General features: G+C 43.1%; 1 protein-coding gene across 2 annotated transcripts in view; it reads left to right on the forward strand.

Moving 5' to 3' along the window:
- The window catches only part of LOC129708446 (dysbindin-like), a 155,961-nt gene that overhangs the window by 51,932 nt on the left and 76,514 nt on the right, over window positions 1-27,515 (forward strand). For both annotated transcript variants that reach the window (XM_055654224.1, XM_055654233.1), the window contains 2 exons: window positions 3,656-3,788; window positions 4,716-4,738. In XM_055654224.1, coding sequence (XP_055510199.1) covers window positions 3,656-3,788; window positions 4,716-4,738 — 156 coding nt within the window. The remainder of the gene's footprint in view (window positions 1-3,655; window positions 3,789-4,715; window positions 4,739-27,515) is intronic.

The following is a 27,515-nucleotide window of genomic DNA, read 5'->3' on the forward strand; positions in this document are numbered from 1 at the left end:
CCTTATCCCACATATCATTCACCAATACTACAGCTACTATGCAGATTCCCTATTACAGTTTAAAAAAAAGTCACAGAGTGCTGGAGTAACTCAGTGGGTCAGGCGGCATCTCTGGCAGACGGCTTCACATTTGATGGAACAAAATTAAAGTAACATCATACAATCAATGCCTTTATTGCAACCCACCTCATGTCTCATGTCTGCTAGCTATTTGTAGATATAAACATTGTGATTATAATTTCAACACTGTTTATATATCTGATTGATGGCAAGGAAAAATGGTAATTTGATAATCTAAAGCTGTAGTGGCCTTGGTATTTCTGGCACATTCATTTTAACTGTTTAACATCTCATTCACTTGGCCCTGTTGCAGAACTGGGCACAGTGGCGCAGCGGTAGAGTTGCTGCCTCATAGCGCGAGAGACCCGGGTTCGATCCTGACCACGGGTGCTGTCTGTACGCAGTTTCTCCCCGTGACCGCGTGGGTTTTCCACGGGCACTCTGGTTTCCTCCCACAGGAAAGTTAATTGGCTTTGGTAATTGTAATTTGTCCCCAGTGTGTAGGATAGGGCTAGTATATGGGGATCGCTGGTTGGCGTGGACTTGGTGGGTTGAAGGGCTTGTTCCCATGCTGTATCTCTAAACTAAACAGAGCTAGAAGCCTACTGACTGAAGAATTGAAGCAAATTCACTGACTTATTTTCTTTTCAGAGACTGAGTATATTCAAAACATTTTCTTTGAATTTTTGGGTGCTAAAGGAGAATGTGGGCATAAGTTTAGTTTAGAGATACAGCAAGGAAACCAGCCCTTCGGCCCACTGGGTCCACGCCGACCAGCGATCCCCACACTATCCTACACACACTAGGGACAATTTTTACATTTACTAAGCCAATTAACCTACAAACCTATACATAGAATACATAGAAAATAGGTGCAGGAGGAGGCCATTCGGCCCTTCGAGCCAGCACCCTCATTCATTGCGATCATGGCTGATCGTCCCCAATCAATAACCCTGATCTACACTGTGGATGGCTCAATTGTAATTATCTATAGTCTTTCCGCTGACTGGTTAGCACACAGCAAAAGCTTTTCACTGTACCTCCGTATACGTGACAATAAACTGAACTGAAACTAGCGTAGCTGGGGCATCTTGGTCATCTTGGACAAGTTACATAACATAGAAAATATGTGCAGGAGGAGGCCATTCGGCCCTTCATTGCGATCATGGCTGATCGTCCCCAATCAATAACCTGTGCCTGCCTTCTCCCCATATCCCTTGATTCCACTAGCCCCCAGAGCTCTATCTAACTCTCTTAAATCCATCCAGTGACTTGGCCTCCACTGCCTTCTGTGGCAGGGAATTCCACAAATTCACAACTCTGGGTGAAAACGTTTTTTTTCACCTCAGTCTTAAATGGCCTCCCTTTTATTCTAAGACTGTGGCCCCTGGTTCTGGTCTCGGCCAACATTGGGAACATTGTTGGGCGAGTCCAGAACCAGGGGCCACAGTCTTAGTACGCCTTTGGACAGACATGTCCATGACCATGTGACCATGACCATGACCATTCGATTGACCAAGAAAGTAGACTTAAGAGTGTCAAGCATGTTTTATTGTTGTATGTCCCGAAACGGACCAATGAAATTCTTCCTTGTAGCAGCAACGCAACAGGTTTGTAAACATAGCACTCAATATATAACACAACTGCAGACCTTTATGGCTAGCTGCAGTTTTGACTGCAAAATGATGCCAAAACAAGGTGATTATTGCAAATAATAACCCTAGTAACCCTTGCTTTCTCCCTCTCTCTCTCCAACCCTCCCCGTTCCCAGTTCTCTGACCAGTCTTACTGTCTCTGACTAGCTCATCTACTGTATCCGCTTTACCAGGTGTGGACTCCTATATATCGGCGAGACTAAGCGCTTACTCGGCGATTGTTTAGCTGAACACCTCTGCTCAGTCCGCCTAAACCTACCTGATCTCCCGGTTGCTAAACCCTTTAACTCCCCCTCCCATTCCCACACTGACTTTTCTGTCCTGGGCCTCCTCCATTGTCAGAGTGAGGCCCAACGCAAATTGGAGGAACAGCACCTCATATTTCACTTGGGCAGGTTGCACCCCAGGGGTGTTAATATTGACTTAACTTCAAGTAACTCTTGCTTTCCCTCTTTCTCGCTCTCTCTCTCTCTCTCTCTCTCTCTCTCTCTCTCTCCATCTCTCCATCCCTCCCCCTTCCCAGTTCTCCGGCAAGCATAAGATTAAGCTGAGATCAGTCTTCTCTGTCCTACATTCAGCCATGGGAACAGTAAATTGTGTTATACAGTTATGGATATTTACCAACATTATTACAACTGCATTGATCATACCTATCGTTTTTCACTATTAGTTATGACTTAAATTTGATCATTTTGAGGATGCAAGGGACATGAGTCATATCCTTTACCAAGCATGAAATAATCTGTTCATAAATTCTGGCAGCCTGTGATTTTCCGCTTATTTATGACAACAACAAGTTTTTTGGATGAATGAAACTACTATCACACCATAACCTCATACCAAATAGTTGAAGTGGATTACTGTTAATCATAGTGAGCTGTTCGTCACTATTTGAGAGAAAAGTGACGCCATCTTGGAACAGTAGGGTGGAGTCAATGAAGAAATGAGGGTGGACTTGCACTTGAAGGAAGCGGGCTGGTAGGAAGTATTCGAGGTATCTGAGGAAAATGATGAGGTGACGATGCATATTGGATGATAACCTAACATCAAAATTGAAGTAAGAAGTTGCAGAGGGACCATAGAAATCGGTTTATCAGGATGCATCACAGCTTGGTTTGGGAACAGCTCCACCCAAGACCGCAAGAAATTGCAGCAAATTGTGGACAGAGCCCAGACCATCACACAAACCAACCTCCCTTCTATTGACTCCATTTATACCTCACACTCTCTCGGCAAGGCCAGCAGCATAATCAAGGACCAGTCACACCCCGACCACTCCCTCTTCTCCCCTCTCCCATCGGGCAAACGGTATAGAAGTGTGAAAATGCACACCCCCAGATTCAGGGATAGTTTCTTCCCAGCAGTTATCAGGCAGCTGAATCATGCTTCCACAACCAGATAGTAGTGCTGAACTACTATCTACCACATTGGTGACCTTCGGATTATCCTTGATTGGGCTTTGCTGGCTTTGCCTTGCACTAAACGTTATTCCCCTATCATGTATCTATGCACTGTAAATGGTTTGATTGTAATCATGTATTGCCTTTCTGCTGACTGGATAGCACGCAACAAAAGCATTTCACTGTTACAATAAACTAAACTGAACTGACAACTGAACCACCAACCAGCCATCCCCGCACATTAACACTACCCGATGCACACTGTGGACAATTTATTTTACATTTACACCAAGCCAATTACCTTACAAACCTGTACGTCTTTGGAGTGTGGGCGGAAACCGAAGATCTCATAAAAAACAACGCAGGTCACGGGGAGAAAGTACAAACTCTGTACAGACAAGCACCCGTGGCCAGGATCGAACCCGGGTCTCCGGCACTGTAAGGCAATATTTCTACCGCTACGCCACCATGCCTATACTCATGGACAGTTTATTATTAAGTTATTTTTAAAGTGAGACCATTGTTTTCCATCTCTTGCAGCTCAGTTGGAAGAAGACTTTGAAGAGCTGGAGGGACACTTGCTGCATTTGGAAGATATCTGCGAACAATGTGACATTGAGCATTATAAGCAACTACAAACTGTACAGCTGGAGAACTACAAGAAACAAAAGAGGTAAGGATTTATAATAATCTCTCTACTCTGCTGGTACAGTGCCCTCTATAATGTTTGGGACAAAGACCCATCATTTATATATTTGCCTCTGTACTCCACAATTTGAGATTTGTACTAGAAAAAAAATCACATGTGGCTAAAGTGCACTTTGTCAGATTTTATTAAAGGTCATTTTTATATATTTTGATTTCACTATGTAGAAATTACAGCTGTGTTTATACATAGTCCCCCCCAAGAAGATAAGACTGAGAAGTGTTGAAACTTTGTTGGCGCCCGAAACGTGGTGACACTGTGTATTGCCTCGCCGTGGTCTGCTGTGTTGCTTTTACCCGGATTCTATACAAAAACAAAGCATTCGACTGTACCTAGGTACATGTAACAATAAAGTATCATTGAAACAAGCTGCCAGAGGAGGTAGTTGAGGCAGGGACTATCCCAATGTTTAAGAAACAGTTAGACAGTACATGGATAGGAGAGGATTTTTTACACAAGGGCTGGCAGGCATATGGGACGAGTTTCCAGAGGAGGTAGTTGAGGCAGGGGCCATCAATTAGACAGGTACATGGGTAGAACAGGTTTAGGGGTATATGGGCCAAACGCAGGCAGGTGGGACTCGTGTAGATGGGGCATGTTGGCCGGTGTGGGCAAGTTGGGCCGAAGGGTCTGTTTCCATGCTGTATCACTCTATGACTCTGACTCTATAAACATTTAACATGGTAACTACGTTAACAATGCAATGGTGTGACCACCAGATGGTTGGAGCGTAGCTGGTTATAGCGGACAATCGGTAATAACGGACACAATTTACCCCCCACCCTCATGGTCCGTTATAATGAGTGTTATCTGTATCATAATTTTCAGTAATTAACTTCTACACTATTGTATTTCTAAATGACATGGATTAACATTTATTTTTTTCCTTAACAGGAAAAACATTGAAGCTATGAAAGGTAGGCTCTATTTATATTTTACAATCTTGCTTTTGAAGCTTGTCATGATGCTAGAAAACCTATTGCCATGGATTCTTAGTGCATCAAATTAAATATCATCTCTGTGTCAGAAGGTGCCTAATGAAGTCAAACTACTATTGAACAGAAGAGCACTCACTTTTTCCGACATCGTAGTCTATCTACCATCTTTCTCATTCTCGAGTCGGTTTCTTTTTAGAAATGATGATCTTGTAGATCATTTGCTTCCTTAGCTATGTAAATGTATCTAAGTCACGTATGTAAAGTGTAAACAGCTGAGTGCTCATTGCCAATTCCATGCTAGTAACAGTATAATCCTGTAAAAATGTTCTTGTAGGCAATTTTGTTACCTAGCAATGTAATCTATCTAAGTCATGTATGTAAACAGGTGCTGTGGTATGGTACTATATTTGTCACTTGTACCGAGGTACAGTGAAATTCATTTTTGTATAGAGTTCAATTATCACTATACATAAGCACGTACATACTTCTTAGATAAGCACCTCAGATACAGTACAAGTGTGGTTTAGTTTAGTTTTTCAGTTTAGTTTAGAGATCCAGCGCGGAATCAGGCCCTTCGGCCTACCGAGTCCGCAGCAACCAGCGATCCCCGCACATTAACACAAGCCTACAAGGAACAATTTACATTTATACCAAGTATACAAACCCAAGCCAATTAGCCTACCAAATTGTATGTCTGTGGAGTGTGGGAGGAAACCGAAGATCTCGGTGAAAAACCCACGCAGTCAAGAAGAAAATGTACAAACTCCGTACAGACAGCACCCATAGTTGGGATTGAACCCAGGTCTCTGGCGCTGCAAGCGCTGTAAAGCAGCAACTCTACCAGTGCACCACGGTGCTACCGAAGCATAGCAGTAGTACACTGAGACAGTATACAGAGTCACCGTTTGGCGCCATTTCCCAGTCCCAATACTTGTAAGATCTTTCTAGACTTTCAGAAAGCCTTTGATAAGTCCCGCACGGGAGACTGGTGACTAAAATTAGAGCACATGGTATTGGGGGTAGGGTGTTGACATGGATAGAAAATTGGTTGGCAGACAGGAAGCAAAGAGTAGTAGTGAACGTGTCCTTTTCAGAATGGCAGGCTGTGGCAAGTGGAGTGCCGCAAGGTTCGGTATTGGGGCCGCAACTATTTACCATATATATTTATGATTTGGAAGAGAGAATTAGGGGCAACACTAGCAAGTTTGCGGATGACACAAAGCTGGGTGGCAGTGTGAACTGTGAAGAGGATGTTAGGAGGTTGCAGGGTGACCTGGACAGGTTGAATGAGTGGGAAAATGCGTGGCAAATGCAGTATAGTATGTGAGGTTATCCACTTTGGTGGCAAAAACAAGGGGGGGGGTTATTATCTCAATGGGGTTAGGTTTGGTAAGGGGGAGGTGCAGCGAGACCTGGGCGTCCTTGTTCACCGGTCACTGAAAGTTGGAGTGCAGGTACAGCAGGCAGTGAAGAAAGCTAATGGAATGTTGGCCTTCATAACAAGAAGATTTCAGTATAGGAGTAAAGAGGTTCTTCTGCAGTTGTTTAGGACTCTAATAAGACCAAATCTGGAGTATTGCGTACAGTTTTGGTCTCCTAATTTGAGGAAGGACATCCTTGTGATTGAAGCAATGCAGCGTAGGTTCACAAGATTAATCCATGGGATGGCGGGACTGTCATATGAGGAAAGATTGAAAAGACTAGGCTTGTATTCACTGGAGTTTAGAAGGATGAGTGGTATTCTTATAGAAACATATACAATTATGAAAGGACTGGACATGCTAGATGCAGGAAAAATGTTCCAATGTTGGGCAAGTCCAGAACCAGGGGCCACATTCTTAAAATAAAGGGGAGGCCATTTAGGACTGAGGTAAGAAAAAAACTTTTTTACCAGAGAGTTGTGAATTTGTGAAATTCCCTGCCACAGAGGGCAGTGGAGGCCAAATCACTAGATGGATTTAAGAGAGAGTTAGATAGAGCTCCAGGGACTAGTGGAATCAAGGGATATGGGGAAAAGGCAGGCACAGGTTATTGATTGGGGATGATCAGCCATGATCGGTGCTGGCTCGAAGGGCCGAATGGCCTCCTGCACCTATTTTCTATGTTTCTATTAGGATTCTTGGTCTGACCATGAAGGCCCGTTGTCATGAAGACGTTGCAGGGTCGGTCTGTCCAAGAGTAGTCGTGGTGTCCTCCGCCGATGCTCCATCGCTGTAGGTCCACATGCTCTGGGAGCGGCTCCCGGTTCAGCCGAGCCCCAGGCTGCTGCAGGGCCTCCAGCGGTCCACTCCCCCATCTAGGCCGTGCACTCCCTCCCGCAGCCAGTCTGCTCAGCGGCCCTCTCGGGCTGAAAGCTCATTGCTGATTTCTGCGATACCACGCTAATAAGTTTATAATCCTGAAGAAAATGTTCTTGTTGGTCACCTTCTTACCTAACAATGCAATGCATCTAAGTCATGTATGGAAAGTGAATAGCTGAACATTCATTGCCGACACCTATGATACCACACAAGTAACAATTTATAGCTTTGAAAAAAAAAATTTGGGTTTTATTTAATTTTAGTTTTAGAGATGCAGCGCGGAAACAGGCCCTTCGGCCCACCGAGTCTGCGCCGACCAGCGAACTTCGCACACTAACGCTATCCTACACACGCTAGGAACAATTTACAATTATACCAAGCCAATTTATCTACAAATCTGTACGTCTTTGGAGTGTGGGAGGAAACTGCAGGTACCCGGAGAAAACCCACACGGTTAGAGAGAGAATGTACAACCTCCATACAGACAGCACCAGTAGTCAGGATCAAACCCGGGTCTCTGATGTGTTAAAGAAAACCTTGATACACAACACAAATAACGGAAAAGACAATCAAGACTTTATTCAAGAGCGCCAAATACAGTGATCACTGGGAGCGATGTAGGAGATTGCTCAACGAACAAAGACTAATCTGCTCCTTATATACAGACTTTCCTTTTGATATTCTGTTTATCACAGCAAGCACTTTAGGAATGATCCTTTTTCCCAAATGGTTTTAAAACACTCACAGACCATTCACCTCTTGAAAACACAGAACAGTATACACAGCCAAATGTCACCCCATTACAGATAAGAAAAATGTCCTTACTTTATTGTTTGACGATCGTCATTTGTCCTTTGACAACAGAGAACAGAATCTGACCAAAGTAAACTGCAGTGTGTGTCAGCTACGCATGCTCAGTTTCAACCTTCTTTAAAACAATTATTATAAAACATCAAGAGGACTTTAAACATTTTAAGCACTCTACATATCCTTATCCCTATCTGTCTTCTTGAAGCTTTGCAAATTATCTTTGTCGGGTGCTGTAGGCAGCAACTCTACCGCTGCACCACCACGCTCTCTCTGACAAATTAACAAAATGAAAGAGGGACCCAGCGGAGGGGGGGTGGCCGCCGAGAACTCAGAGGGGCCCGGTGGGCGGTGGGGGGGTGGGAAGGAAAGTGCACACACACACGAGAACGAAGACGGACCAACATGACTCTAACGAGTACTTTTGTAACACCGAAAACGTGTCGACTCTTTTGTGGATTGCATGCAAAAAGAGAGATTTTCACTGCACTTATGTACCATTGAATCATCACTGAAAATCAGCAAATTAACAATTAACAAAAGATGAAGAATGGATAATGGGAGAGTGGATTGTAATGCAGACTAGGAGCACTATGACATCTTTGTATGTTACGGGAACATCTGATTCTACAGCTTGCTTCCCTGCTTCCAATCACCGTGACATACGGCCCTGGAGTTGAAGGTTCTGACAGCTCTGAGACACGGTGGAGACGTGCCCAGAAATTGGATCCATTTGTGTCTGTTCTAACATGTGCATCGTGCATTGAAAACAAAACATTCCACAGTTTTTTTAAAAGCCCACTTGAGCATGCATCTCACCGAGTGGGTTTTTAGTTTGGAGATACGGCTCAGAAACAGGCCCTTCAGCCCACCGAGTCCACGCTAACCAATGATCCCCGCACACTAACACTATCTACACACACAATTTACAATTATACTAAAGCCAATTAACCTACAAACCTGTGCGTCTTTGGAGTGCGGGAGGAAACCGGGGTGCCAGAAATAGGTCACGGGGAGACGTACAAACTCTGCACAAACGGCACCTGTGATCAGGATCGAACTCGGATCTCTTTCACTGCAAGGCAGCGTCTCTAATGCCGTGCCACTGTGTCGCCCCATATTATTAAGATATTATAAAATAATCATATATAAAACAAATGATAATAAATAAAATATGATTATATTTTATAAATCATTTGCTGTTTATCCTGTATCTAAAAGACGTCCGCTGGCCGGGGTACTGCATACAATTGTGCTTTCCTGCTCTGATCCCGGTTTATTCCGAGTCTGATCACAGCAGTTTAAAGCCGGCCATTGTGTTGTTAAAATCCACACCCACCCCCCCAATCTCATCACACTTTCAATTTCAACTTCCCATTCTGCTCAAATCCATACCCTCCTCCACTATGTGTAGGAAAGAACTGCAGATGTTGGTTTAAATCCTGGTGAGTTACTCCAGCATTTTGTATTTACCCCCTCCACTATTCTCTGTGGCAGTCCAAAGCTGTTAAGGAACAAATCTCTTTAACAACACTGACCCATTTCTAATGCCGTCACTGAGGCGAACTGAGTATGCCGCAGGGAAACTCTCTGTGTGGATTTATTCATTCCCGTAACAGTTTGATTGGATTCATGTATAGTCTTTTGACTGGACAGTACCAGTCAAAAGACTATAAATCATCCAATCTTCGGTGGCACAGTGGTAGAGCGACTGCCATTACAGCGCCAGAGACCCGGGTTCGATCCTGATCACTGGTGCTGTCTGTGCGGAGATGGTACGTTCTCCCCGTGACCTGCGTGGGTTTTCTCTGAGATCTTTGGTTTCCTCCCACACTCTAAAAATGTACAGGGTTGTAGGTTAATTGGATTGGTATAAATGTAAATTGTCCATGGTGTGTAGGATAGTCCAGTCCTCGTGTACGGGGATTGCTGGCCGGCGCGGACTTGGTGGGCCGAAGGGCCATATTTCCACGCTGTATCTCTAAACTAATACTAAGCACCCAACAAAAGCTTAGGACTGGACCTCTGTCCACGTGACAATAATAAACTAAACAAATGAGTAAATTACAATAACATTTCTTTCCAAACAAGGTGGCCCAAACTATTTTTCTTGAACTCCCAGTTTGCCATCGCAGCTAATGGCACACATCTATTTAGCACCGTAAAAATTCTGCAGTCCATTTTCTAGACATGTTTGTGCAAGATACAGAATCGGGCAATGGGGAAAATGAAATCTACCCACGCAATACACAGTGACTAATAGAATTGGACACGTACGATTTGCTGGTAGTTATCTGCAAACCCAGTCAGAAGATTGATATAAATCCATTTGTGGACCTGGTCACACATGAGTATCTGGGTCTCTTAATCATTTGAGATTGTTTAAATGTTGCTTGAGCCTCGTAGACTGCTGTGAACATCATTTATCCCTTGTACTTTGTTTATTAAACTGAACATAGAAGGAAGGGGCAGAACTTAACAGTGTAACGTTTTGATGATAATTGTTAATGGTTTGTGCATAAAACTCTGAACAATGGGAACATTTGATAATTTGATCAATTAAAAATAAAAAAGTCGCATTTAAATCGACATTTATACAACTCCACAACAAGACAAGGAAGGGTCTCGACCCGAAATGTCACCCATTCCTTCTCTCCAGAGATGCTGCCTGTCCCGCTGAGTTACTCCAGCATTTTGTGTCTATCGTCAGTATGAACCAGCATCTGCAGTTCTTTCCTACACATTTATACAACCTTTATCAATTAATGAAGCAGAACAATTTAAAGGTTGTATAAATGCCTGATTTAGTTTAGTTTAGTTTAGAGATACAGGGCTGAAACGGGCCCTTCGGCCCACACCAATTAACAATTCCCGCATATTAATACCATCCTACACACATTAGGGCCAATTTTATATTTATACCAAGTCAATTAACCTACAGACCTGTACGTCTTTGGAGTGTGGGAGGAAACCAAAGATCTTGCAGAACATCCACTCTTGTAAACTTTACTCCTCTCACCTTAAGGCTATACTCTCTAGTATCTGGGTTTTTTACATCTTGCGGGGGAAAAAGATTCTGACTGTCTACCTTATCTATGATGAATCTGTCATTTTATGCTGTAATGTTTTCAGATGTTGCCTAGATATTGTCAAATGATGCTGTTAATTCTTTAATACCTTACAATCCTCTGGCGCAGGTGGATTTCTGCTTGATGAGAGAGAAAAGTAACCCAAAATACTGCAGATGTTGTAATTGAATTAGAATAGTGTTGTAAATAGCAAGGCAAGCAGCATCTTTGGAACGTGGAAATAGCTGATGTTTCAAATCAATAAACTGCAAAGCAGGGAATATTTAGAGATGCAGAATAAAGGATTGGGAATGGGAAGAGAAATATAAAGGGGTAAGATTGCTGGAGTGGAGGGTTGCAGAAATTGAATTTAGGCAGAAGATAGATTCAAAATGCTGGAATAACTCAGCGGGACAGGCAGCATCTCTGGAGAGAAGGAATGTGTGATGTTTTGGGTCGAGACCCTTCATGCTGATGGGCTGAATATTTCCAATGCTTTCTAATGTAAGTAGAGAAAAATGAAGAAATGACTTATAGAAGGTAGACAAAAATGCTGGAGAAACTCAGCGGGTGAGGCAGCAACTATGGAGCAAAGGAATGGGTGACGTTTTGGGTCGTGACCCTTCTTCAGTCTGAAACATCACCGATTTCTTTGCTCCATAAATGCTGCCTCACCTGCCAAGTTTCTCCAGCATTTTTGTCTACCTTTGACAGCATCTGCAGTTCCTTCTTAAACATGACATAGAGATTATCGGGTTCTATCACAACATTAAAAAAATTTGTGCCGGTACATGGATAGGATAGGTTTAGAGGGATATGGGCCAAGCGCAGGCTGTTGGGAATGGTGTAGATGGGGCATGTTGATCGGTGTTATGTATTGCTCGGAACAATAAGAAAAACGGAGCAAGTAGTTAAAAAGTGACCAGAAGTTAACCATTCAGGACGATTCAGTCAGTGTGGGCAAGTTGGGTGGACGAGCCTGTTTCCACACTGTTTGATTCTATGCCTTTCTACCTCTGAATTTAGCTGGTCCAGCTATAAGCTTAAGGTTCAGTCCTATTATCAAATACTGTAATTTTCTTCAACACCAATGTCAGACTGTGCTCTTAGTCAAACATCGCTTTGGTACATGAAAAGCAAAATCCTGCAGAAGCTGCAAATCTGAAACGGAACCCGAAAATTCCACATTGTGATAAAACTGTGCTGTACATTGATGTGAACATTGAGCACCCGGACTTGATTTCAGACTTTTGTAAATGGCGCCAAAATATAGCGACATGAGAGGAATGGATTGTGTAGACGCAGAGTCTTCTGCTCAGAGGAGGGGAGTCGTGAACCGGAGGACGTAGGTTTAAGATGAGCAGGGAGAAAATTTAATGGGAACCTGAGGGGTACCTTTTTTACACAAAGGGTGGTGGGTGTATGGAATGAGCTGCCGGAGGAGATAGTTGAGACAGGGACTAGAGGGAGGGACTATCACAACGTTTAAGACTCATTTAGACAGGTACATGGATAAAATGGGTTTAGAGGGATCTGGGCCAAACGTAGGCAGGTGGGGCTAGCGTAGATGGAATATGTTGATCGGCTTGGGGAAGTTGGGCCGAAGGGCCTGTTTCCACACTGTATGAATCAATAACTCGTGCAATTGTGAGCAATGTAAAGAGAATTTCACTGCAATACATACTTGACCACCAAGGAGCATTGAACCATTGAAACAAAATATATTTTTGTATTTGGACTCATCTCTTCATCCCCTCAGGGTATGGGCTAATTCCATTAGCTTTCAGATATTTCAGATTTTATTGATTCAAAATTTCGGTATAAACCAGCCTGCAGTTTAAATCTCCTAAATATAAACCAAAGAGTAGGTATGTTACAAAACCTACCTGAATCGTCATTGGGAATCTGCCCACAGCCATGTCCGCGATTTTGGCGCTGTTTGGAGGGGGCGGGTTTAAAACGCGATTTTTACTAGGCTGTTCTAATCGCAGATGTTCAGCCTAGTAAATCATTAACGAAAAATCGCTGCAAGACCCGGTCGCAAAAGGTATTATTAGTTTTATAGGCCTCGATAATATAGTTATAATAGTTTTAAAATTACTCACTCGTTCCGCAACCTCTCGCAGCCCCAGGGTTTTATAAAGCAAACAATTAAAGGTATGTACCTTATTTTTACATTAAATGGGGCATATATATAACCCTGTATATCAAGTTATCTATAGCGAGTAGTTCATTTTGGGCTTTTTATATCCCGCAGTATTTTTCTCGGCATTTGAGGGCACTAATCCAGCGCGATGCGAACGTTCTAAACCAGCGCGTTCACATGAACCCACAAGAAAGCCGATTTAAATGGGCATTTATTTACGGCAATTGAACACTAAATTCCTTCCATTTGGCCTATAAATTAATGTAAATTAGATATAAAAATCATGTTATATTGTGAATTATTTGTGCTTAGGCTATTTAAAAATGTTAATCTTTCCTTAAGAAATGGGCTTTTGACTATCGAAGATCACAGCTTTTTTGTAATGTCCATTGAAAATCAATAGGGAACAAGATGCTAATTTCCGAGTATGAAAATGGCCATAACTTTTTTAATACTTGAGATATGAAAGTGAATTTGGTGTCAAATTAAACTTATTGTTATGCTTTATCTGATGGGATAAATTGCAGACTTGATTTTTAAAATCTCAAAATTTTGTAACATTGCTACAAAGAGAAACAATTTAATTCTTTCCAGTTTTTGACTGGAAGCCACAGGGGGTCACCATTGAGCCACTGTTTGTTATAGACGGCAGTGGGCTAGAGGAGAGGATTCAAGAACTAGGGAGCATAGATTTAAGGCGAGAGGGAGAGATTTAAGAGGGACCTCGGGTGCAACGTTTTTACTATGAGGGTAGTCTGTATCCGGAATGAGCTGCCAGAGGAAGCAATAGAAGTGGATACACTTCCGACTTTTAAAAGACTATTGGTAGGTATGTGGACAGGAATGATTTAATGGCTATGGGTCAAATGTAGACAAATGGGATTAGCCCAGTGTGCCAACATGGTCAGCATGGAGAAGATGGGCCGAAGAGCCTGTTTCTATGCTGTATGCTGTGAGTTATGAGGCTTCAAATCTAGTCCATTTTAATGACAAAAATGTGTCCTCAAAAGAACCAGACCTGGCTAGTACAACTGAAGATCTAGGAACAGAGGCTTCATCTTATCATGCATTCCAGGGTATTCTAACCCCTCTTATCTCCTCACCTCATTATAAAAGAAAAAAAGACGAGTAGAAGAAAGTCTTAGTTTGATGTCATGTCTACCAATGTGCAGTGAAAAGATTGTTGTTGCGTGCTACCCAGTCAGTGGAGAGTCTATACATGATTACAATCGAGCTGTCCACAGTGTACAGTTACAGGATAACGGGAATAACGTATAAAGCAAGATAAAGTCCAATTAAAGATAGTCCGAGGGTCTCCAATGATGGTAGCTTAGACAAGTTGCTGGTGATATTTACTTCTAGGAACTAGGAACACATCTACTTCAAAGCCATTAATGTAAACTGGGGTGTGTGCACCGCTTTGCTTCCTGAAGTCGATCATTATCTCTTTTGTCTTGCTGACATTGCGAGAAAGGTTGTTGTTCTGACACCGACCGGTAAATCAATGGAAAATGAATTAATGTTCCACAATCTTGTTGAAAAGTCTTTGCCAAATATTATTGAGTCATTATAATATAGTTAATACACTATGGCATTAAAAATATGTTCAAATATGCATTTTTCATGAAATTTATATTCTTATATGGTTCTGCAAAACCAAAATATTTTATTTTTAGAGATATATTTGTATTACCTTTGATAGTCACAAAATGCTAGAATAACTCAACATCTCTGGATAGAAGGAATGGGTGACGTTTCTTGGCAGACCATTCTTCAGTCCCGAACCAAAATGTCACCCATTACTTCTATCCAGAGATGCTGCCTGTCCTGCTGAGTTACTCCACTATTTTGTGTCTATCTTCAGTTTAAACCAACATCTGCAGTTCCTTCCTGCAGCATTTTGAAGTTTTTTTTTCTTTGAACAAACATTTTACTTTTGTGTTTCTATCAGATAATGAGGTAGAAATAAATCCTCTGCTGCCTGTGATTAAATTTACAGAGTAGTAACCCATGCATGTTGCCCTTTCAAAATATCAGCGCATCATAATCCATGGCACAGTATTTGAAGATTTGAGAAAAAACGCATATGCCACAGAGCTCCCATGACCTTCAACACATTTCCACTTTAAAGACTACCCCAGACTTTCAAGATTCAGTTCTGGATCCATGCTGGTTTTCATTTGCATGTTTTTTAAGTTGTAGAAACCTGTAGACTCCGGTTTCTGTTTTTTAATTAAGTTGAATTTTGTGATCTTTTACATGCGCTCTGCTGTTGTACCTCTTTGAAGCTAGCGCTATTTGCAACTTTTCAAACATTTTTCAATGGTAAATTTTTGATACTGTATCAACACAGTTTTTTACTTCCTGCTAAGATTCACAAGAGTATTGTGAAATTGTAACACTGGTTACTTACTCTGGGTGATGTGATTTAGTCTTTAGAAATACAACGCGGAAATAGGCCCACGACTCTGTGTCGACCAGTGATCACCCCGTACACTAGGGACAATTTACAACTTTTTACAGAAGCCAATTAAGCTACAAACCTGTACGTCTTTAGAGTGTTGGAGGAAACCAGAGCACCCTCTAGTGCGTTCACGGGGAGAATGTACAAACTCCGCACAGAAAGCACCCGAGGTCAGGATCGAACCCAGGTCTCTGGCGTTGTGAGGCAGCAACTCTACCGCCTCGCCACTGCACCGCTCCTGTGATTGTTTTTCATGATTCTTAAACTTTGGGGGAGAGATTTAAAAGTTCCAACTTTAATTTGTGTGGACGAGTTGTGTTGAAGAGCCCGTTTCAATGCTGTATCACGCAATGTCACCATAACTTCCATTCACATAAATATATCTTGGCAGTGCTAATTTATGTTGCTAACAGTGTGACACTAACGTTGGTCGTTGAAATGGAGTTAGCTGAGATAGGTAAACAAGTTAGTAGATGTGACAAACAAAATGATAGATGGTGGAACTGATATGGTAAAAAAACCACCAGAGATAATTGGCAGTTCAGATAGCATCTGCAGAAAGGAAAAATGAATTAACGTTTTGGAACATGATTTATTTCTCTCCACACATGCTAACTGATCTGCTGAGTATCTGTATCATTGCTTTGTCAAATTGCTCATGCATTTTGCCTTGATTAATAGCGGTAATAAGGTGAGTTCTTGTAATTTAACATAGATATGTTCCAGAGATGTGTGACGAATAGCAAAAATAAGTATAACGGCAATGAATCTCTCCGACTCTCAACTTAATGTTTGTAGAGGTTCGTAGTGAAACTAACTGTTAAGAGAATAGGGGTGGCATGGTGGCTCAGTGATAGTGTTGTTGCCTTACAGCGCCAGAGATCCAAAACCTCGTGTGCTGTCTGTACGGAGTCTGTACGTTCTCCCCGTGTTTTTCCCGGTGTGCTCCGGTTTCCTCCCACACTCCAAAGACGTACAGGTTTGTAGTTAAATTGGTTTCAGTAAAAATTGTAAATTGTCCCTGGTGTGTAGGATAGTCTTGGTGTACGGGGATTCCTGGTCGGTGCGGACTTGGTGGGCCAAAGGTGGCAGTGTTTCCGCACTGTATCTCTAATCTAAATTAAGGGAGGTTGGTCTGTGTGATTGTCTAGGCTGCGTCCACAATTCTCTGCAATTTCTTGCGGTCTTGGACGGAGCTGTTCCCAAACCGTGCTGTGATGCATCTGATAAAATGCTCCCTTCTTCTGGAGAAAGGTCTCGACCCAAAACATCACCCATTCCTTCTCCCCAGAGATGCTGCCTGTCCCGCTGAGATACTCCAGCATTTTGTGTCGATAAGCGGGAAAGCGATACATGATTACAGTCTGTAAACAGGGCCTGTTTCCACGCTGTAAGAGTCTATGACTGTATAGACACAAAATGCTGGAGTAACTCAGCGGGTCAGTCAGCATCTCTGGAGAAAATAAATAGGTGAGGTTGTGGATTCTGACCTGAAACATCACCTATACCATTTCTCCAGAGATGCTGTCCGACCAGCTGAGTTACTCCAGTATTTTGTGTCTATAAGTAACAATGGTTTACATTAATTTATATTTGGGTTGCAAGATCCTGTTGCTTTCAAATGAACCGTTAAACATTTGGACTGGAGCACAAGAAATCAGTGCCAAAGAGGTGTAATCATTGATTTCATTTGGACTATGAGAAGAATTATAGAGTAATGTGAATAGATTTTATTCTAATGTAATTTATAAACGGGAGCCTTGATTTATGTGCTCAATTAAGTTGCAATTTTTTTTTACTGATTAATTTGATTGCAGAATGTTACATTTGTGAATCCCTACCCCTTTAAAACAATGGTGGTATATTCCAGATTGTAAGCCAGCCGCCACTGTGTGCCCTGCACATCACACGTTTAGACTTTGGATGTTGTGGTGCCTGCGCTGTGGAGGACTGACTCTTCATTGCTCTGTGCTGCGTCTGAGCCACAGTCTCGCTCACTTTGGACCCTTGCTTGTTCCCATTTGGAAGATGCAGATCGCCAAAGCAGCCTATTAACTGAGGGTGCGATCCGTCTAATGCAGTGTCTCTGTTTCCTTTGCTGCTTGCAGTAATGTCAGCTCCCGGATCTGCAGAGACCAGTGAGAGGAACCCCAGTAGGTTAAATTACTCAATTATGCCAAATGTTACTGTGGGTGTTAATCCTTGGTCTATTCACAAGGCTGTTTTACAGTTTGTTAGACCCAGCGCATGTAGTGGCACGGGGGGGGGGGGTGGGGGGGGGGGGGGGGGGGGGGGGGGGGGGGGGGGGGGATCTGTTCGTGTTTAATTTCAACATATTGTAATTTGCACCATTTGAACAAATGCATATTTAATCAGTGTAAGAAGGAAGTGCAGATGCAGGTTTACACCGAAGATAGACACAATGCTGGAGTAACTCAGCGGATCAGGCAATAGGAATAGGTGATGTTTCGGGTCGAGACATTTCATCAGACCCTTCACTCTCACCCGAAACATCACCTATCCCTTTTCTCCAGAGATGCTGCCTGATCCACTTAGTTACTCCAGCATTTTGTGTCATATTTAATCAGATCAAATAACTCAAGGTGTCTGCTGCATTCTTTTTTTTGTTCTCTGTGTAGCTGATAAAACAAAATATTTGCCTACAAATGTATGTTATATAATGGATGCCGTTTTCAATGCTAAGTCTGTCATGAAATCTTTGCTAATGCTGCCAGTACAAATTGATTTATTTAGCATAGCAGTTAGGAAATATCCACTTTGAGAGTCAGCAAGTAAATATTTCAGTAGTACTATTTTGTTCAATAAGGCTTTTTATTTTGAGAAAGATGTAGAAATGTCAGGGTGAAGGATTGTGGAATATTGGGAAAGGAGTGGTGAAAATTTATGTTTTAATTCAGTGATAACGTAGACTGTAGACTTTTTAGCGGGAGCATTATATAATCTGCAGGAGAATTTTAAAACTAAACATAGATGCTGGATGCTGCCAGATTCTTGATTAGTACAGGTGTCAGGGGTTACGGGGAGAAAGCAGGAGAATGGGGTTTAGAGGGAAAGATGGAGCAGCCATGATTGAATAACAGAGTAGACTTGATGGGCCGAATGGCCTAATGCTCCTCCTAGAACTTATGAACTCAGCGGGTCAGGCAGCATCACAAATTACTCCAGTGAGTTACTCCAGTGCTTTGTGTCTTATCTTTGGTATAAACCAGCATCTGCAGTTCTTTCGTAAGCATCTTAAAACAGTTGGATATTCCTGAATCAAAGTAATTAACTATGGATAAAGAATTTTGACTCACTTGATGACAGTTACCTTTCAATGGGATTGTTTGGGTTCATAAACTCTTGAGATTTGAGCATGTTTCAGGCTGGGAATTGGGAATCTTTAGTGTGAAAAAATGTTGAAGGTCTCTACTTATTATCTTTCCGTAGTCCCCCAATCTTATGTTTCTTTTGTTGCATTTTAGCTTCTATGAAATGTGAAACCGTGGTCCTGGTTAGATGCAAAAGATCCAGTAGCACTATGTTGAAGAGGAGCTTCATTGATTTGATGCTAAGGATCCAATAATACTCCGTTGAGGAGTTTGCTTGGTTAAATGCTAAATGTTGAAAATAAGTTCTCTTGGGTAGCTACTAAAGATCCAGTAGCACCATGTTGAAGAGATAGAATCATAGAGCCATACAGCATGGAAACAGTCCCTAATTGCCCTGGCTGACCCACATGTCTCATCTACACTAGTCCCACCTGCCTGCGTTTGGCCCATATACCTCTAAACCTGTTTATCCATGTACCTGGCCAATTGTTTCTTAAACGTTGCAATAGTACCTGCTTCAACTACCTCCTCCGGCAGCTTGTTCCAAACATTCACCATCCTTTGTGTGAAAAGGTTACCCCTCGAGTTCCTATTAACTCTTTCCCTCCTCACCGTAAACAATAGACAATAGACAAGAGGTGCAGGAGTAGGCCATTCGGCCCTTCGATCAAGCACCGCCATTCAATATGATCATGGCTGATCATCCCCAATCAGTACCCCGTTCCTGCCTTTTCCCCATATCCCCTGACTCCGCTATCTTTAAGAGCCCTATCCAGCTCTCTCTTGAAAGCATCCAGAGAACCTGCCTCCACCGCTTATGGGGCAGAGAATTCCACACACTCACAGCACTCTGTGAGAAAAAGTGTTTCCTCGTCTCCGTTCTAAATGACTTATCCCTTATTCTTAAACTGTGGCCCCTGGTTCTGGACTCCCCCAACATCGGGAACATGTTTCCTGCCTCCAGCATGTCCAAACCCTTAACAATTTTATATGTTTCAATAAGTTCCCCTCTCATCATTCTAAACTCCAGAGTGTACAAGCCCAGCTGCTTCTCAGCATATGACAGTTCCGCCATCCCGGGAATCAACCTTGTAAACCTACGCTGCACTCCCTCAATAGCAAGAATGTCCTTCCTCAAATTAGGGGACCAAAACAGCACACAATACTCCAGGCGTGGTCTCATTAGGACTGTACAACTGCAGAAGGACCTCTTTGCTCCTATACGCGACTCCTCTTGTTATAAAACCTATGTCCTCTGGTTCTCGATTCTCCTACTCTGGGCAGGGTGGGGGAATGACCTAGATTCCTAGACATGCAAGAAGCTGCAGATGCTGGAAGTGCTGGAGGAACTCAGCGTGGCAGGACCCTTCTTCAGAATGATTGGAATCGGGAAATTATTGCATTTGTCGCATCCCAGGTGGCTCCCTTTACATTGGCGATACCAAGCGTAGACTAGTAGGCCCCTCTCGGTCATGATTGGCCATGGGTGATGCATCCTAGTTTGCAGGTGATGTGTGATCGGATGCAAGCCTGGGCGATGTCATATGGAGCACAGACTGTTGCCCATGCAGCACAGCCCCCCCTCTCTACGTCGCTGATCGATCTAAAGGAACAGCAGGGCCGTTACAGGTTGGCACCAGCGCCGTCGCAGGAGCTGCCAGAACGAGGTTGTAGACATTGACGAACTGCCTTAGGGGCTCCTCCGACTCCAGTTTTTCTTGAGGTTTACTCCAGGAGCCTTTTCCATGACTGGATATGGCCACAAGGCAGTGGAGGTTTTAAACCAGAGTTTTCCCTCTCCTAGATGGACCACCTTCCCAGGCTGACGAGCCCCATCTGCCCAAGACTCATGGCGGCGGGAGCGTCTACATTCCCGTGCAGGTCTATAACACCTGCCCACAACAACCGTTTTGCTCAACACTTGTAGCCTTGTTGGAGCTCCTGGTTGCTAACCACACTCTTTCCTATTTCCATACTGACCTTTCCATGCATTGCTTGCAGAGTGAGGCCACATTTTACAGATACAGGGCAGAAACAGGTTCTTCGGCCCACCGAGTCCACGCTGACTAGCGATCACCGTGTACACTAACACTACCCCACACGCACTAGGGTCTATTTACAATTAACAGAATCCAACTAATTCACAGACCTGCACATCGTTTGAGTGTGGGAGGAAACTGGAGCACCTGGACAAAACCCACGCAGTCACAGGGAGAACATACAAACACCATAAAGAAAGCACCTGTAGTCACGATCGTACCCGGGTCTCTGGCACTGTGAGGCAGCAACTCTATCACTGCACCACCATGCACTGCTTTTACCCAAGAGCCATAGCTAATTAACGCTAGTCGTATTATTGTGGAGCTAGCTGTCTTTTAGGTTTATGAGTGGTACCAAACCTATTTCACTTGTTCCGCTTAAGAAATCCTCGCTAGCTGAATTAGCATGATGAGACTTATGGGGGATCTAACTGTTAATTCCAACGTCTTTCCCATTCGCATTGTGTATCTTGTAATGTCTTTGTATTCTTTGTACATCGTTTTGTGCTTTGGATTGTTTTGTTGAATATCTTTCCTCCTGGTTATTGGTGCCTCTCATCTCCCCATTGTAAAGCCTCTGTGATGGCTCTCGTCTTGTGACCTGAACAAAGCTTTTTCTATTTGACTTGGTAGCTAACACTGAGAGAAGAGACATTGTACTTATCCTTATGTCATACCCATGAATAATCATACCCATGTGATGAACCGCATTCTCATTTTTGATGGCTATTTTAGTTTAGTTCATTGTCATGTGCACCGAGGTACAGTGAAAAGCTTTTTTCTTGCATGCTATCCAGTCAGCAGAAAGGTTAGACATGGTTGCAGTCAAAGAGTAACTCAGCCAGAGATGCTGCCCGAACCACTAAATTACTCCAGCATTTTGGGCCTATCTTCAATATAAACCAGCATCTGCTGTTACTTCCTACACATTATTACAATCAAGCCATCCACTGTGTACAGATTCAGGATAAAGGTTTAGTGCAAGGTAAAGTCTGTTTACAGATAGTCAGTGGGTTTCCAATGAGGTAGATGGGAGGCCAGGACCACTCTCGTTGGAGATGGGATGGTTCTTAAGTTCTAGGTGCAAAATTAGGCCATTCGGCCCATCAAGTCTACTCTGACATTTCAATCATGGCAGATCTATCATTCCCTCTCAATCCCATTCTCCAGCATTCTCCCCATAACCTCTGACACCATTTATAATGAAGAATCTGTCAAACTCCAGTATACGAATTCCACAGATTCACCCTCTGACTAAAGAAATTCCTCCTTATCTCCTTTCTAAAGGTACATCCTTTTACCCTGAGGCTATGACTTCTGGTCCTAGACTCTCCCACCAGTGAAACATATAAGATTATTAAGGGTTTGGACACGCTAGAGGCAGGAAACATGTTCCCGATGTTGGGGGAGTCCAGAACCAGGGGCCACAGTTTAAGAATAAGGGGTAAACCATTTTGAACGGAGACAAGGAAACACTTCTTCACACAGAGAGTTATGAGTGTGGAATTCTCTGCCTCAGAGGGTGGTGGAGGCCGGTTCTCTGGATATTTTCAAGAGAGAGCTAGATAGGGCACTTAAAGATATTATAAAGATATAAGTCAGGGGATATGGGGAGAAGGCAGGAACAGGGCAGTGATTAGGGATGATCAGCCATGATCACATTGAATGGCTCAAAGGGCCGAATGGCCTACTCCTGCACCTCTTTTGTCATTTTTTCTCTGAATCATAGGATTTTGCCTATGATTAAAAAAAATAGAATAATAACAAATAAACCTGCCATTTTGAATGTTTTAAAACTCGTCAGACTTTTATGTCTGGCACAATCTATTTGTAAACGTAATTGCCCGGAAAGGAACAGGACTACCCTGAGGTTAGGCTGCCATGTCATGGAAATCCAAAGGCAAATTAGTGATGTTTGTGCTTGTAAACTTAATTAGATATGACAGAGATTGCAACTTGCCCCAGTGTCTCAGAAGAACCAAAGCGCAGAATGAGCATGTCAGTTTAGTTCAGTTTAGTTTATTGTCACGTGTATCGCAGTACAGTGAAAAACTTTTGTTGCGTGCTAACCAGTCAACGTACATGATTACAACGAGCCATTCACAGTGTACAGATACATCAAGTCAAGTCAAGTCAAGTTTATTTGTCACATACACATACGAGATGTGCAGTGAAATGAAAGTGGCAATGCTCGCGGACTTTTGTGCAAAAGACAAACAACCAAACAAACTATAAACACAATCATAACACACATATTCTTTTACATAATAAATAATGGAAGGAAAAACGTTCAGTAGAGTTAGTCCCTGGTGAGATAGGCGTTTACAGTCCGAATGGCCTCTGGGAAGAAGCTCCTTCTCAACCTCTCCGTTCTCACCGCATGGCAACGGAGGCGTTTGCCTGACCGTAGCAGCTGGAACGTTATTGAAACGTTATTCCTTTACATGATAAGGGAATAACGTTTAGTGCAAGGTAAAGCCAGTAAAGTCCGATCAAGGATAGTCCGAGGGTCTGCAATGAGGTAGATAGTAGTTCACTACTGCTTTCTAGTTGTGGTAGGATGATTCAGTTGCCTGATAACAGCTGGGAAAATCTGGAGGTGTGTATTTTCACACTTCTATAACTTTTGCCTGAAGGGAGAGGGGAGAAGAGGGAGTGGCTGGGATGGCGGCATACTTCCAAGCAGCGGTGTGGAATCACAGATAGACACAGTTATTTGAAGTAAACATAGTAAAGATTAAGGAGACATCAGTTTACTAGTTTGATCTATATAATGAGGGTGGGAGCGGAGGGCACGTAATCCCTCATCGTAACTCCTCATAAAATACAGATCAAACTTCGAACTGGTAAGTTCTCGTTTAATCTTACTATTTTACTTTGGAGTCACGTGAGTGATTCCGTGAAGACTTCAAAGGTCTGTGATTTCAAACCGTGTAACAGTTTTATTTCACTCACTGCCGAAGTTCTTGAGGGAGGAAGTGTTATCGTAATCAACCAATGGATCTGTTTTTTCAAGAAACAGAAAGGTATTTATTAACAGTAACAAAAATAAATAGCTCCCCTGAGCTTAAATTAAATATTTGCAGTTTGTAATATTCTGTCTGCAAATAAGTCAGGCTTTATCAACGGTTTATTATAAAAACATTCTGAACGTCGTTTCCCTCGACCATCCTGCCGTATTGAGAATGTGGTCAGCCGGGACGTCCATTCGTTCAGCCACTGATGTCGATGCTGCCCTAGTGGAATGGGATTTAAATGTATTAGTGTCTATTCCGGCAGCTTTCAGTACCTGTTTGAGCCACCGTGAAGTGGTTTGGCTCGTTACCCCGCCATGAGGTTTCTTGTGGCTGACCCATAGGGCTTTTTCTCTCCCTCTGAGATTGTGGGTTGTGTCTATATATTGTTGTAGATGGGTCACCACACACAACCTTGGCTCTGGTGGGTAGGCCCGGAATACCACCAGTGAATTGGGCGTTCCTGGCCTGCTTTGTTTCACCAGACCTAGAATGATAAACGTAATCTGGTCTGGGGCGACCTCCATGTTGTCCAGTCTTAATTTGTGCAGCAACTGGATCCTCTGAGTGGCTGCGAGTGCCATTAACATGAGCGTCTTTAATGTAGATATCTCGAGGCTGAGGGATCTAGCTCGTGGCCATTCCCTGAGGTATGTCAATACCACACTGATATCCCAAATATGGATATACCTGGGTTTAGGGGCTTAATATTAAAATTGCCCTTCATGAGTTTTACCACCAGAGGATGGGATCCCATGGCCTGCTGTCCTGCTGGTTTTAGGTAAGCAGACAGGCCACTTTGTGCTGTATTGATGGCACTGTAACTGATCCCTTCGTCATGGTGTAGATGTGCCAGGAACTCCAGCACGTCGGTGGTTGTGGCAGTTGCATATGTTGTCCCTGTTTCCTGGCAGTACTTCTCCCATTTTTGATACAGGTTAAATACTGCCTCCTGGTGGATGTTCGCAGGGATGCCGACATGGTGGTGATAGTTCATTCGGATAATCCCAGTCCCTGGTAAGGTCTATTCAAAACCTACAACCCAGGAGTTTGATGTTTTCATGGCATGGGTGGCTTATGCCTGATACTGGGTGAGTCAACAACCGTGGTCCACTAGGGAAATCCATAGGTGACTCGACCACCATGTCGTGATGAACTGGGAACCATGGCTGTGTAGGCCAGTCGGGCACCATCAATATCCCAGAAGCAGAGTCCATCTGTATTGCGAAGTACCCGACTGATGAGGCAGAAGGGAGGGAAAGCAAAAACCCAGAAATTCCCCCCCAATCCAGCGTGTAGGCATCTACCGCTGCTGCCTCTGGTCTGGTTCCCAAGTCACATACATAGGTAACTGGTGATTCCGTCTTGTTGCAAACAAATCGATATCTGGCGTTCCATATTGCTTAATAACTTTAGCAAATATTTTGGGTTTAACATCCATTCGATGTTATCATTAAATTTTTCCGTGACCTGGTGTCTGCCACTATATTTAGCTTACCTAGTAGATAGGCAGCCGATAGTAAAATATGTCTTTCGACACACCATTGCCAGATCTGATTGACCAATTTGTCGCACGATAATGATTTTATGCTCCCCATATGGTTAATATAAGCCACCACCGTAGTATTATCAATCCGTAACCGCACATGCAAGTTTAGATTAGATTAGATTAGATTAGATTCGTTTATTGTCATTCAGACCTTTCGGTCTGAACGAAATTCTGTTTCCCTGCAGTCATACATATAATTAAAAAAATGACAAAAACACACAATCAACACAAATTTAACATCCACCACAGTGAGTTCACCAAACACCTCCTCACTGTGGTGGAAGGCAAAATCTTAAAGTCTCTGGCTCTTCCCTCTTTGTTCTCCCTCTGCGCCGAGGCGACGGTTCAAACTCCGCGGGTGGTCGCTGCCTCGACACAGCAAGTGCTGCATTTTAGATGCATATGCTTTTAAAATCATAATACTCAACATTTCTAAATTGATGCCCAGTGTGTGTGGTAATGATGACTCTGGTTAGTCCATCTGGCACCTGTGCTGGATATGGAGTTAGTTGCCCCCCCCCCCCCCCCCCCCAGGCTTGAGCACTGGCATCTGATTAATAACTAAAGTAGGGTTAGTGGTGATGATAGGGCTGAAACTGTGCCACACATTCTCTGCCCCCCCCCCCACTGTAGCTCTGATATAGCTCCAGTGGGTAATTTCATGATTCGATCATAGTGACCCGAATATCGTTTTAGTGCATGTACCTTTGTTCTTTGTAGATTTTGATAGTGCAAAGGTCCGATTTGTCCATGGTAGTACATGGCTTCAACCTAGATTTATCTGGAGTAGGACGAACCCCAGTGTTTCAAGGAGCTGTTTTGTAGCTAATACTGCTGCCACAGCCAATTCCTTTGTTTCCCTACTATGAGAATATCATCCAGATATGCTATGACAATATGCTTTTGTTTCCTTAGTATTCCCATGGCTACTTTTAATATTTTGGTGAATTGTCTAGGGGCTGGAGTTAGACCATTGGGCAATCTCTATACTACCACAGCTGCCCCAACCAGCTAAATTTTAGGTATCTGCAATGATCCTTGTGTATGGGTATTAGATAGTAAGCATCTTTAATATCAATGCTTGCTATAAATTATCCTTTGGAGATCAGTTGTCTGACAGTAACAAACGTCTCCATCTTGAAATGTATATACTCAACAAACTTATTTAGTGATGTTAAGTCAATGATGATGCGACTTCCACCATCTTTTTTGGGCCAATGTTGAACTGGCGATAATATCTCTGATATAACTGAATTTTGTATCCACTAATGTTGTTGAGTATATACTAGTTACTCGTGACATTACCCCATACTTCTTTAAACAAGTGTATTCGCCCCCTGTTAGTAGAGCACCCTTGTTCTCTATATGCTGGCAAAAACCAGACCCACCTACCTCCATGGTTATGGGTATTCTTCTGTTTCCTCCTGGTCCAACGAGTCTTACACGTCGTATGACGTGGTGGGGGTGGCGCGTTTTCCCTGGGGCCTGCTCTGGGCCCTGGCCTGAAAGGCTTACAGGATTGGCATGCAGGCCCCGAGCTTTCACCAGTACCATAAGGTATACCCAGCTGGTGGATGCATTAGAGGTACTGCTGACTGGTTTACGTGTGGTGCTCATTCCAGACACTGCCGCCTTACCCCGATATTTTTGACACGTCTTCCAGTATTTTGAAAAACTTTGTTTGAAGAAGGGTTTTTGGCCCGAAACGTTGCCTATATCCTTCGCTCCATAGATGCTGCTGCACCCGCTGAGTTTCTCCAGATTTTTTGTGTACCTTTTTAAAAACTTGGCTTGATCACGGATCCTTCTGTCTGGCTAAGTTGTTGTGTCGGCGTTCTCACAGTCTTGTGAATTTTGGTTGAAGGCAGGTTTTATAACTTCCTGAGAAGTTGCGGGGCACTGCAAACAGTAGGGTCAGGTGTTTTGCCATACTACCCTGACCTCTGGAAGAGCATGTGAATGATAGCCGACATCAGGCATATCAAATTCATTTTTAAATATTGGGTGTTTTGAGAGCGATGCTCAATGTATCCCCCA

This window comes from Leucoraja erinacea, chromosome 2 (assembly GCF_028641065.1).
Source record: "Leucoraja erinacea ecotype New England chromosome 2, Leri_hhj_1, whole genome shotgun sequence".
Taxonomy (NCBI): Eukaryota; Metazoa; Chordata; class Chondrichthyes; order Rajiformes; family Rajidae; genus Leucoraja; species Leucoraja erinaceus.